At 40.3% G+C, this 13,831-nt stretch overlaps 1 protein-coding gene across 2 annotated transcripts in view; it reads right to left on the bottom strand.

The window, feature by feature from the left end:
* HSD17B12 (hydroxysteroid 17-beta dehydrogenase 12) overlaps positions 1-7,065 on the bottom strand; it is a 174,045-nt gene extending 166,980 nt beyond the window's left edge. The window contains exon 1 of one of the 2 annotated variants that reach the window (XM_028500815.2): positions 6,782-7,065. In XM_028500815.2, coding sequence (XP_028356616.1) covers positions 6,782-6,941 — 160 coding nt within the window. In that variant the 5' untranslated portion in view covers positions 6,942-7,065. The remainder of the gene's footprint in view (positions 1-6,781) is intronic. The other variant, XM_007126406.4, reaches the window with a different exon arrangement.
* Positions 7,066-13,831: the final 6,766 nt, after the last annotated feature.

Below are 13,831 nucleotides of genomic sequence, written 5' to 3'. Positions count from 1 at the left end.
CAGACACTGAATCTGCCAGCACCTTGATCTGACCTCCCAGCCTCCAGAACTGTGAGAAATGTTTGTTGTTTAAGCCACCTAGCCTATAGTATTTTTGTTATAGCAGCCCAAACGAACTACGACACACTATTAAATAAAATGTCTTTTCACTTATCCTTATCTACAGATGGCTTTAAAGGCAATGGAATTGATCTATTCAAATCCACTTACCAATGTATTCTGCTCACTAACCAAATCTTTCAATAATTTTTTTCTGAAACTGAAAGAAATTATCCTCAACTAACAAAAACAAACAGAAAATTAGTTTTGAAGCTCAATACTCTCACTTGAGTAGCAAAGGTAATCTCAGTTTGCTGAAGATGCAGTCAGCCAGCTATTAACCTTTTCTTACTAAGCCTTATCTTGTCAATTAGCTCAAGTGATTAGTATATAATGCTACAAAGGCTAATAATATTACTAGTAAGTTATTAAGCATTTATGTACTAGGCACTGCACCACCTGTTTTACACAGAATAAGTATTCTCATTTACCCTTCACAACAATCCTATGAAACAGGGGCCAGTATTATCCCCATTTTGTAGATGAGGAAAGTGAGGCTCACAGATGTTTACTATCTTACTCAATGATACACTCTAGTTTAAAGTAGAGCAGCTAGAATCCAAGTCTAGATTTGAGTCTCTGAGGTCTCAGGTTTGACCCTTAAATAGGAAACTTATTATTGCACAGAAAGGAAGAGGATGAACAGAAAAAAAAAAAAAAAAAAAAAGGAAGCAGGAGACAACGGAGGCTGGTGTGAGGTTGGAGGAAACAGCTCAGAGTACAGAGGCTGAATTTCTAATTCCAGGAGACCATCCTCTTTGGTTTTTCCTCCAAATAAGACCAGGGCATGCTTTTAGGGCCGATCCTCCAGTTGCATCTGTTTCCGCTTACACAGCTCTAGCCCTGGTGCTTTAAGGTTGCCACTGCTAACTCCAATCTGGAGACTGTTCCATTTAGGCCTATGGACTTCCTTTTCAGAGATGAAGTGAAGAATTAATAAATATCTTCAAGAACTTTTATGACTAAGTTCATCTGTTTCTCTGCCCTCCACCACCTGCCCTGCTTTAAAAAAACAAAACAAACAACCAAACAAAAAAAAACAGCTTTTTAAAAAAATACTGTGATCAACATCAAAAACAAACTCACCAGCAAGAACAGGTCTACCAGAATGTCAACAGGGAGCATATCACACTAACCAAGCTGGACCTCCGGAGAATCACTAAATCCTTTTGAGGATGCCAGACTAATAAACAGAAAACAGCATTCAAGGTCAGGTCCAGCCATACTGATGACAGTCAAACCCTTCGCTTTGTTAAGCACCTTGAGTGCCTTTCCAATGTGTTCCCATGCAACAAGATTCATGGTTACAAATCTGAAGAAAATCCCGAGCTACTTGATTCTAAAATGTGCTACTTATCCTGCAATGCTTCCAGAATTACCAAGCATGTCCAGATTTGAAGTGTGCCTTAAATCAAAAAGCAATAAAGTTCCTAAGGTATAAAGGAATCCACCCCAAGTATCCATGTAGTCTGTAAGCCAATCCCCACCACATACAGCGTGTAGATGTTGCATAACGGACAACTTGGCTTTGCATCCTGATCCTGTAACTCACCAGCTATGAAACCACAGACGAAGTCATTTACCTAAGCCCCTGTTTCCTTCTCTGTACACTGGGGATTTTGGAGCACAACTCAAAGAGAAATTAATGATAATCTATGTGAAGTGCCTGGAACACTTCAAGCATTCAACAAGTGATAGTAATATTTCTTCTGGACTTGCCAAGTTAAATAACATTTCATACATACATATGTACATACATAATCATGTGGTACCTCAAAACCTAGTTAAAGAAAGGGACCCACTGTCAGTGGGCCCTGGTCACTCAAGTAGCCTTCAACAGTTTGAGGTAACTAGACCAATCCTGCATAGCTGTCCCATGTAAAAACAGAAATTACGCACCACACCTGATTTTGAGAATCTGATTCTTGAAGCTTGGCTAAGCAGAGCCAGCTTTGACGAATGGCTTTTCCACAGGAGAAACCCACCACCCCATACCCTTTTTAAGCCCTCATTGTCTACTTTATTAGGAAAACCTTGCAATACTACAGAGCCAAATGAGTTCCATCAGCTTTGGAAAATCTCAGGGATCTGCTAATGCAGATGTGCAGAGGGCAAAATGCAGAGAAGACCCTTTGCAAAATCTACCTCACTCCACAGAATGGAATACTTTTTTGTTGTTGTTAAACTTCATAATTTATTTGGATTTCATTAGTTTTCCTTTTTTCTTTTTTTAATTGATTTTTATTGGAGTATAGTTTGCTTTATAATGTGTTAGTTTCTGTTGTATAGAAAAGTGAATCAGCTATACATATACATATATTCCCTCTTTTTTGGATTTCCTTCCCCACAGAATAGAATATTATTCAGCAATTAAAAAAAAAAAATGAAGCCACTGAAACATGCCACAACATGAAGGAACCTTGAAAACACTGTGCTAAATCAAAGAAGCCAGCCACCAAAAACTTCACATTATCTCATTCCATTTACATGAAATATCCAGAATAGGGAAATGTATATAGACAGAAAGACTAGGGCTCGAGGGGGTGGGAATGAGGAAGTGACAGCTAATAGGTACAGGGTTTCTTTTAAGGAAGATGAAAATGTTCTAAAATTAGGTTATAATGATGGTTGCGTGACCCTGTGAATATAATAAAAACCTTGAATTGTACACTTTAAAATAGGTAAATTGTATGGTCTATGAGTTATATCTCAATAAAGCTATTTTTAAAATCTAACTCATTAACTGATTAGTGGATCCTTCATTCTTTGCTGCCTGGAGCTATATCCTCTCCTTTAGAAACTAAGAGCTCAGAGTGCTGTCTCAAGTTTAAAGGATAAAATATCGTGGCTTTGGAAGTACAACTACCTTGTCTTTACACCTATCACCTCCACTTTATTTTTATTTTTTTTAAAGATTATTTATCTGGCTGCGTTGGGTCTTCATTGCTGTGTGCAGGCTTTCTCTAGTTGTGGCGAGCGGGGGCTACTCTTCGTCGCGGTGTACGGGCTTCTCATTGCGGTGGCTTCTCTTTGCTGCAGAGCACGGGCTCTAAGCGTGCCGGCTTCAGTAGCTGCAGCACGTGGGCTCAGTAGTTGTGGCTCACGGGCTCTAGAGCACAGGCTCAGCAGTTGTGGCGTACGGGCTTAGTTGCTCCGCGGCATGTGGGATCTTCCCGGACCAGGGCTTGAACTCGTGTCCCCTGAATTGGCAGGCGGATTCTTAACGACTACGCCACCAAGGAAGTCCCCACTTTATTTCTACATCAATCATTTTAGATGAACTCCAATGATGGAAACTTGCTCAAATAAATGCAAAATGTGTCTACGCTCAAACCAAATTCTACAGATTACATTCTCTGTTGCTCCACAGCAAGGACTATTCTCTTCTTAGCACAAACTGACCACCTTTGTTAGCAATCTTCTTTTCATTACTTGCTACAGTGACCTTCAAACAACTTGAAGCTCCACTTTCACAGAATCTCTTTGTTCTTAGGAGAGATACAGAAAGTATCACATGACAATGGCAGGCAAGAGAGCCTTACCTCCTAAATTGGCTAAACCCATCTGCTAGGGACCTAGTGAAATCAGCGTAATTCACTTGAGTGGGACTGTTACTGGAGAGAACTAGGGAAGGGATGACCCTGCTCTTGATGAGAAGATGAAGGAGATAAATTAGAGGATGGGCCATGTAATGGGTGGTCATAAAAACCTACTAGACTAAGGAATCTGTGGTCTGGAATATTTTTACAGATTGCAAAGCACAACTGCATTTCGGGGATTTTCCAAGGGTTTTTTTTTTTTTTTTTTAATGTCTATTAGAGCTTATATCTGATCAATATGCCAGTTACTGTGGGAAAAGACAAAAAATGAGGACCCATAGTCCCTGCCTCTCAGATTCTAAAATCTGAGGGGGAGAAATTAAACATACTCACATACAGAGACTTAAGAATAACAAGTATAAAAATATACTACCAACTCAACACACATTATTATGTAATACTTAAAATAATTGGTTTTTGATCAACCAGAGTCAGATGACTGAAACTGCCACTGCCAATAGAACATCATTAATGTATGAAAACTGCTGTTGTCAATAACATCATTAACGTATAAACTCAGGTTGTTTCTCCACTACAAGATGATCTCACAGACCCCTGAGCCACGGACCACCTGGCCTGGGAATCATAAACCAGAGACACCCTCACTCCCAAAACTATGATTAGGAAATGTCACAGAAATGTCCCTACATGATGATTAACCCCAGCCTCTCTGTTCTTTCCCGTAAAAAAAAGAAAAAAAAAAAAAAAAAAAACCAGAACCTTAAACTCAAACATCAAGTTGAAGTGGATCTGAGGCTTGTCTCCCACTACCCTGTTTGGTGCCCTGCAAATAAACCCTTACTTTGCTGCAAACACTTACTGTCAGAGTTTGGCTTTCAGCACCACAGGCACAAGAGCCCTTGCCTGGTTACACTAATAACTGGTTGAACAAATTACCTATTTTTAATCACAATTTAACCCTAATTATTCAAGTGTCATCTCTGCTGGTTTGTTTTTCAAATTATTTCAGTTTTTCTTTGTTTTTCAAAGATTCCCTGAGAGATAAAGGAAGACGTATTTTCTTTTAAGATCCAGGCCCCCACATGTAAGTAATGTTAAAAATAACAACTTCATTATTTCTTCTACTTAAGTACTTAAAAAAGACAGTTTTCCCAACAAGTGAACTGGACAACGTTTCACTTTATGATACTATGATCCTATCTGTTATATCCCAGTGTTCTAGTTCAAATTTCATTTCCAAATCTTTTAAACATTGCCCTTAATTTATCAAACATCCTTCCTCTGGGGCCAAATCTTTTCAATATAAATAATAATACTTATGAAATGACAATGTCATATCACTTGGCTTTTTACTATGGATTCATATACAGATGACTTGGTCCCTTTGAGTTATTAGCCACTATGGTCAATTTTAGATAGTTAAAAAAAAAGTTATTACCATAAGTCTTTGCTTACAAATTACAAAACTTTTTCATCTTGATATGATTTCCTAAGGCACTAGGGTCTTGTTCAAAAGTCAACAAGCGGACTTCCCTGGTGGCGCAGTGGTTAAGAATCCGCCTGCCAATGCAGAGGACATAGGTTCGAGCCCTGGTCCGGGAAGATCCCACATGCGTCGGAGCAACTACTGAAGCCCGCACACCTGGAGCCCGTGCTCCGCAACAAGAAAAGCCCCAGCAATGAGAAGACTGCGCACCGCAACGAAGAGTAGCCCCGCTCACCACAACTAGAGAAAGCCTGCCCGTGGACAGCAACGAAGACCCAACACAGCTCAAATAAATAAATAAAACCTTCATTTAAAAAAAAAAAAAGAGTCAAAAAGCAAGTTTTCCAAACCTGACAACCAAGAATTTGGGCTTATCAACCGTAAAATTACAATCTTGATTATAATCAAGCTGAGCACTTCACTTGCTTTTTCAACGATCAAAAAACAATTAAGTGACTTTTAAAAATACGTATTATGTTGATAGCTGCTTCACATATTCATTCCTACTTGAGATGTTTTCTCCTTTTGTTGCTGTCCCAAAATATTAATTTATTATGTTTTTCCTACTGAGTTGTTGAAATGTTTGAGTGAATAAAGTTAAGAATATGGAGTAACATTATCTGTGTACCTTATTTGAGCCTAGTCTGAAAGCAAGCTCTAACCACCCCAAAATTCAACAAAATGCTTTGTGAAGTGAACATTCAATTATAAAACAGCAGAATGAATAATCACATCGTAGAACGGCATTATCACTCGGTTTAAAAAAAAAAGCTAAAAGAAACAAAAAATAAGGAAAGAAAATCAACAAAAAAGGCAGAAAAAGAAAAACAGTAAGCGCAAAACTTTCCTCAGATGTTTCCCAACTTCTCCAAACTGACCTTTCTCCTCCATCGTCAAAATCCCCCGACTAGATGGTACAAGACCTGATTTGTTTAGCTCACCGTTTCTGGGAATACTTTTTCCTGCAAATGTCCTTCTGCAGAAAGTATTTCCGATTTCTACATGAAGAGTACCGTTTTGCAGAATCAATAATTTTTGCTACTCATTAGGACTCCGGAACAGTTTACCAATTTTTTTTGTAAATTACCAGAACTAGGCCGAATCCAAGGTTCCAAAGAGCAGAAAAGTCTTCTGAAATTCTATGTCCTCTTCCTCCACCCTCGCCCCCCAAAAGGCAACAGAATGCTTTTCATCCTGAGCACAGGGCCAGTATTCAAGCCAAAGACTTTGTTTTAAAAACACTCATAAGGGGCGAGCCAAGGTGGGTAGAGTGCGACTGAGGAAGCAAGCAGCAAGGCGACTAACTCCGTGAACCCGGAACGGCTTAAAGGACACAAGCCCCAGGGAGTTCAGGCCAGATTTCTCCCGCGCCCACCAAGTGGCACTTTAGATTCGCTGACTTAAGCCAGCAATGTATTTAGTATTTAAAAACTCTACAAGTCTAAGCAAGCCAGAAAATGGCTTAGGGAACAGGCGGGTATGCGGGACGCAGGAGTCTCAGAATGGAGGAGAGGGGAGCTGGGGACGGGAAGGCCAAGCGCTGGGCCCAGAAGTGGTCAGCGCGTACCAGGCCCGGCCGGGAGCCGCGCGAGCCGCAGCAGGAGCAAGGGGGCCGGCGGCCCTGGATTCGACTCACCTGCCCATTCACCGAGCCCTGGTCCGACCCCCGCCTCGTGACCCAAACCCCAGACCCGAAGGGCCGTGAAGAGCGAGCACGAGATGCGCAGGGCCAGGTAGGCCACGGTGCCCGCGCCCACCCAGTACAGGAAGCCGGCGGCAGGCAGAGCGCTCTCCATGGCTTTCAACCAGGCCTCACTACCTTCGTGAATGGAAAAAACAAACGAATGAACGCAGGAAGATGCGCTAGCCGTAAAGATGAGGACTACTGTAATAGGCGCTGCTCCTACACAGCTGTGGGCCTAAACCCCGCCCATGGCACCACATCCGTGCCGCCATTGGTGATCTATCTTCCTCTCTGCGTGTAGTGCGTCGGTCATTGGCTAACCCTAGTTTAACTGCCCCGCCCGGGTCCAAGCCGCGTTTCCGTTCTAAGGCGGAGGATCGCTCACCTGCCAATCAAACTTCAGTCCCGCCCAACGTGTCCCCACGCCCCCAGGATTCAGCCAGAGGGTTGCAAGTCTCACCGCCGCCAAATCGCCCAGGTCTCTCATTGGCTGGAGAAGGCCTCGCGATTACCGAAGGTTGTGCTCCGATTGGCCAATCAGACCCAGTCTGGTTTGAGCTTGGGTTTGAGGAGGGAATGGTGTCGGAGACACCGGTAGTGAATGGGAAGATTGTAGTAAGAGTGGGTAAGAAGTGGACGTGGAGCCATGCTTTTATTTTCACATCTTTGTTAAATGTGGTGTCGTTGTTGCCGTAAGCTTTTCCGAATAAAGGTTTGCATCTCCTGTTTCTGTGCCGTCCCCACGACACACCTTCGCTCCCGTTACACAGCCTTATGGAGGGCCTTCTAAATGCCAGGCGTCCCTCCCGCGCGGAGCATTAACTAACATAGTTCCCAATGTCTTGGAGTTCAAGGCAAATAACTTCATGGCGTCAAATGACTATAATACGCAATGGCATAAGAGCTATAAAATGAATGAAAGATACATTATGGGAATACAGCTTGATGAACAGTTAGATGGGGAAAGGCTCCATGTTTTACCTGGACTTAAAGGACTATAGAGATTTTTCTTTTACTTTCCTTTTGTATTTATTTTTTTTTCGTGGGGGGCGCGGGGGAGTGGTGAGACGGTACAAAAGTGCACAGTCCAAGTACATATATGAAAACCACCTCAGCAAAGTTCCAGAGGAGTAGGACCACAAGGTAAATTTAAGAAATTGTGTAATACCATACAGTGCTTCACACGTATTCCCTCATCCTCCCATCAAGAGTTTTTGTTTCTTTTTCTGGCAGGGATTTGGGAATCATATAAGATACCTAATATTTTTTCTTAGCCAGTAGGGGCTGCTGATTCAAGACTTGAGAGTTTCTTAAAAGGCAGAGACTATGGTCATTGGCTAACCCTAGTTTAACTGCCCCGCCCACGACCCCCCTTGCTCTCACCAAGCCGCGTTTCCGTTCTAAGGCGGAGGATCGCTCACCTGCCAATCAAACTTCAGTCCCGCCCAACGTGTCCCCACGCCCCCAGGATTCAGCCAGAGGGTTGCAAGTCTCACCGCCGCCAAATCGCCCAGGTCTCTCATTGGCTGGAGAAGGCCTCGCGATTACCGAAGGTTGTGCTCCGATTGGCCAATCAGACCCAGTCTGGTTTGAGCTTGGGTTTGAGGAGGGAATGGTGTCGGAGACACCGGTAGTGAATGGGAAGATTGTAGTAAGAGTGGGTAAGAAGTGGACGTGGAGCCATGCTTTTATTTTCACATCTTTGTTAAATGTGGTGTCGTTGTTGCCGTAAGCTTTTCCGAATAAAGGTTTGCATCTCCTGTTTCTGTGCCGTCCCCACGACACACCTTCGCTCCCGTTACACAGCCTTATGGAGGGCCTTCTAAATGCCAGGCGTCCCTCCCGCGCGGAGCATTAACTAACATAGTTCCCAATGTCTTGGAGTTCAAGGCAAATAACTTCATGGCGTCAAATGACTATAATACGCAATGGCATAAGAGCTATAAAATGAATGAAAGATACATTATGGGAATACAGCTTGATGAACAGTTAGATGGGGAAAGGCTCCATGTTTTACCTGGACTTAAAGGACTATAGAGATTTTTCTTTTACTTTCCTTTTGTATTTATTTTTTTTTCGTGGGGGGCGCGGGGGAGTGGTGAGACGGTACAAAAGTGCACAGTCCAAGTACAGATATGAAAACCACCTCAGCAAAGTTCCAGAGGAGTAGGACCACAAGGTATATTTAAGAAATTGTGTAATACCATACAGTGCTTCACACGTATTCCCTCATCCTCCCATCAAGAGTTTTTGCTTCTTTTTCTGAGCAGGGATTTGGGAATCATATAAGATACCTAATATTTTTTCTTAGCCAGTAGGGGCTGCTGATTCAAGACTTGAGAGTTTCTTAAAAGGCAGAGACTATGGGTAATAATTCTAAGGGTCAACATTTCAGCACATCTTGAAGCTAAAGTCATAATTTTATAATATTTACTTTAAGAGCCTTATCTCTCCTTGCCCAACCCCCTCTCTCCTCCTCTTATAGGATTAATTAGATATAACCTCTTACAGGATTATATATTATTTCTCCACTCCCTCTTATAGGATTAATTAATGTTCTTCATAAACTGTCAGTTGTCCAGCAGAATTCGGCCATGTGAGTTGAGCTGGCACCATATTTTGTTTTAATTGAATTTGATATCTTTGGCTGGGGCTGCCTGTCCAATTCAACTGAAGTCTCACCACTCCTCTCCCTCCACCTCACCTTCCTCCTCTCTCTCTTGTCAAAACCTTTGCCTACAGTACAGCCCCAAATTTATATATCCCAATTCATTATTGCTCACCAAAAAAGGGCCCTCCAGATATTCAATCCCATTCTTCTTAGAATACGGTGGAAGGAGGGGAAAAGAGTTCCATAAACTAAAAATACATATTTTGTTGCATTTGTATGTATATACTGTATGCATATATAGCTCACACTACAATTTATGATTACTGGGGACACTATGCTGTGAATCCATAGGACCTAGAAGAGTACCTGGAACTTAGAGACACTTAAATATCTAACAGATAAGTAGAAGTAAAGATTCATTCATTCAACAAACACTATTCTGGGAATTCCCTGGCGGTCCAGTGGTTAGGACTCTGCGCTTTCACTGCCGAGGGCCCGGGTTCAATCCCTGGTCAGGGAACTAAGATCCTGCAAGCCGCCCAGCACAGACAAAAATATATATATTATTCTGCTCTAATTATGTACCAGTAACTGAACTCAGTACTAGGTATACAAGAGTGAAAAAATGGTCAATTCTTAATCCTCATCCTATTTTATAATTCAACAGTGGGTGGCCACTGTTTTCCTCACCAGCTGCTCCTTCCCAGAGTCCTTTGCTGGTCCTTGCTCTTGATGACCCCTAAATGATGCAATGCCCTTGGGCTCAGACCCCAGCTCTCTTTACTTCTCTACATTTTATCTAGTCCCTTGTTTTTTTGCTTGTGTGTTTGTTTTTGTTTGATCTCGGCCACACACCACGCGGCTTGCAGGATCTCAGTTCCCTGACCAAGGATTGAACCTGGGCCGTGGCAGTGAAAGCACCGAATCCTAACCACAATGCCACCAGGGAACTACCATAGTCCCTTGTTTTTAAATATCAACTGTAAGCGGATAATTTCCAAATGTCTCTGGCCAGACCAGAGTGTGTATACACACACACACACACACACACACAAACACAAACACACACACACATCTCCACCTGCCTACCCAACATCTGCACTCAGATGTACAATAAAAATAAACATCTCAAATTTAACATTCAAAACAGAACTCTACTCCGACCATACACACACCCCTCCCTTCCCCTGTTAAAGACACCACTATATACCCACTTCTGAAAGCCCAAACTCTAGGGGTCAACCTTGATTTGATTTTTTGCCTTTCCATTGCATTCCCGTATCCAATTCTTCAGCAAGTCTTTTTCATTCTACCTCCAAAATATACCTTGACAGGCCACTTCCCCCACTTCTGCTCCTACCAACCTAATCCAAATGACAAGTATTCCTTACCTGGAATAGGCAATAGCCTCCTAACTCATCCCCCAAAGCCTGTCTTGGCATTTGTTCTCCATGAAGCAACTAGAATTTTTTTAAAGTAAATTAGATATTTCTTTCACTCAAATCCCTTCACGGACTTTACATCATATTAACAAAATCCTCCAACACCAGCTTAACCGCCCTGACCTTTCCGGCAGTATCAAACACCCTCTCCTATGTTCACTTGATTCCAGCCACACTTCTTGCAGTTTCTCAGATAAGTCAAGTTCATTTCAATCTCAAAGTAGTTTTACTTCTTATTCCCTCTCCCTGGAACCTCTTACCTTCTATTTCCCAAGACTCAGTCCTTTACATTATTTAGACTTTTGCTCACCACTTGTGATTTTCACTGACTGACCTACATAAATAGACCAAATAGCCCTGTCACTACTTATCCTTTTGAAGTGGTACATGACATAGTTAAGCCCTTTCTGGTTCAGACAATTACACACTTTTGGAATTGAACAACAATCCTTTGCCCCTGGATAAAATTTATGAACCACTAAAAACACTAATACATACAGGAACCTATGGTGGTCTACTCCTATTCAGCAGTATTCTGTGCTAAAATTTAATATAGACCACGGTTCCCAGAGATTGGTAGAAACATATGAAACCATTAAAAACTCTCCGAAGAGGGAGCAAAACTATAAAACTTTGGGTTTGGTGTCAGGGAAATCTGGGACAAGATCCTACTTCTACCTCTTATTAGCTGTATGATCTTGGGTGGATTTAGCTACTAAGCATTCAAATTCTACATCTGTAAAATGCGGCAATACTACTTAAGCAGTGATTGGCACAGAGATGTGTTCAGAGAGGTTGGTACTACTTTTATCCCCATTTTACAGGTGAGGAAAGTGAGGCTTAAAACATTTACATACTTTTCCTATGGACACATAGAAACTAAGTAGTAGAATTGGGATTTCAATTTAAAAGCTGTGGTTGAGAAAACCATAATCTGAAAGGCTATACGCACCCCACTGTTCATTGTAGCACTATTTACAATAGCGAAGACATGGAAGCAACCTAAATGTCCATCATCAGAGGAATGGGTAAAAATGATGTGGTACATATATACAATGGAATACTACTCAGCCATAAAAAAGAATGAAATAATGTTATTTGCAGCAACATGGATGGATCTAGAGGTTATCATACTAAGTGAAGTAAGAGAAAGACAAATATATGATATCACTCATGTGTGGAATCTAATTTAAAAAATGAAGATGCAAATGAACTTATTTACAAAACAGAAAGAGACTTATAGATATCGAGAACAAACTTATGGTTAACGAAGGGGAAACATGGTGGGGGAATAAATCAGGGGCTTGGGTTGAACACACACACTACTATGTATAACACAGATAACCAACAAGGACCTACAGTATAGCACCAGGAACTCTACTCAATATTCGGTGATAACCTATATGAGAAAACAATCTATAAAAAGAATGAATATATGTATATATATAACTGAATCACTTTGCTGTACACCTGAAACTAATGCAACATTGTAAATCAACTATACTCCAATAAAATTAAAATTAAAAAAGAAATGCATGGAAAAAACACTGTGGTTATTAAATCATTTCTCAACAACTAGATCAGAGAAGGCAGCATTTTAAAAAATGCTTAAGGGAGAATAGAACAGTCTCTAGAAATATTTGGTTGTTACACAGATAACATACTCAGACGTAACCACATTGGATTTCAGTCTCATTTATTTAAAAGATTTAGAGTTCAGAATAATCTTTAATATGGAAAAAAATGGTAATCAACCAAATTGTATCATATTAATATACCAATATTCCCATTTAATTGTAAATTCATTTGCAGTATTTCTGTAAATTGAGTTCCAGGTCAGATTTTCATGGTGAAATCAGGAGTAGTTCAATATAATGAAACAAAATTCCATAATTAGAGAATTACATAGAAGCTAGGAATTTTTAAGAATACATTACAACAGAGCTGAATCCTTCATTTGTCTGTATAATAAAACTTACATATTTATAACAGTTCTATCTTCTATCTCATCTTCGTTTAAACGCAGTTCAAAATATTGCACTTAATTTCTCCTTTAAGTTCAGTTGAGGTGTTCAATTCTAGGTTAAAAAGAAATAGTGCCATGATAAACAAACCTTTGACATTGGAAATTGGGTGACAATTAGAAATTGAAATAGGTGAAATGGGTTAACAGGTACAAATCTCCAGTTATAAAATGAATAAGCCACAGGTATATAATACACAATATAAGGAATATGGCCAATAATATTGTAATAACTTTGTGTGGGGACAGATGTTTACTAGACTTATTGGGGTGATAATTTCATAATGTATGCAATTGGCAAATCACTATGCAGTACACCTAAAACTAGCATAATTTTGTATGTCAACAATAAATATTTTGTATATTTCAATTAAAAAAGAAGAAAAAAAGTACAAACTGTGATCATACAAACATAAGCCAACCACTTTCTTTCTCCACTCAACATACCTTTAAAAAGACATAGTGAAATAACATATCAGGGTTGCACATTACTGGATTTCTTTGTTTCACCAGCAGATCTATTAATCATTCCAAAAGCCTTACCCAAAATATTCTTACACTTAAAAAAAAATTCGTGCCATGATGAACACATCAGTTTAAAATGAGGTGAAAGGGAAAGTAAACAATATATTTTGCCAACAGCACACTGCTAGCCAAAAATAACAAAACTTTAGGATGGTTATGCAAACAAACTGAAGTAAAGAATATGAGGGAATTTCAGGTGAAGTTTTTCTTCACCTAAATGCTTCCTTTAGCAGTGGACTCGGGATTTGCTATCTTTATTCATTTTTTTTCCTAAAATTTATGGCTACCTTAATTTCTATGACTTTCACCTGGTTCTTTTCTTTCTTCCCTTTATTATATTTGTAAATATATTTGATATATACAAAAGATTATCTGAAATACATAAGTTAGTTATAAATCAA

Source organism: Physeter macrocephalus, chromosome 16 (assembly GCF_002837175.3).
Source record: "Physeter macrocephalus isolate SW-GA chromosome 16, ASM283717v5, whole genome shotgun sequence".
Taxonomy (NCBI): Eukaryota; Metazoa; Chordata; class Mammalia; order Artiodactyla; family Physeteridae; genus Physeter; species Physeter macrocephalus.
The sequence above is the reverse complement of the archived record's forward strand: the minus strand, read 5'-3'. Positions and strand labels throughout refer to the sequence as shown.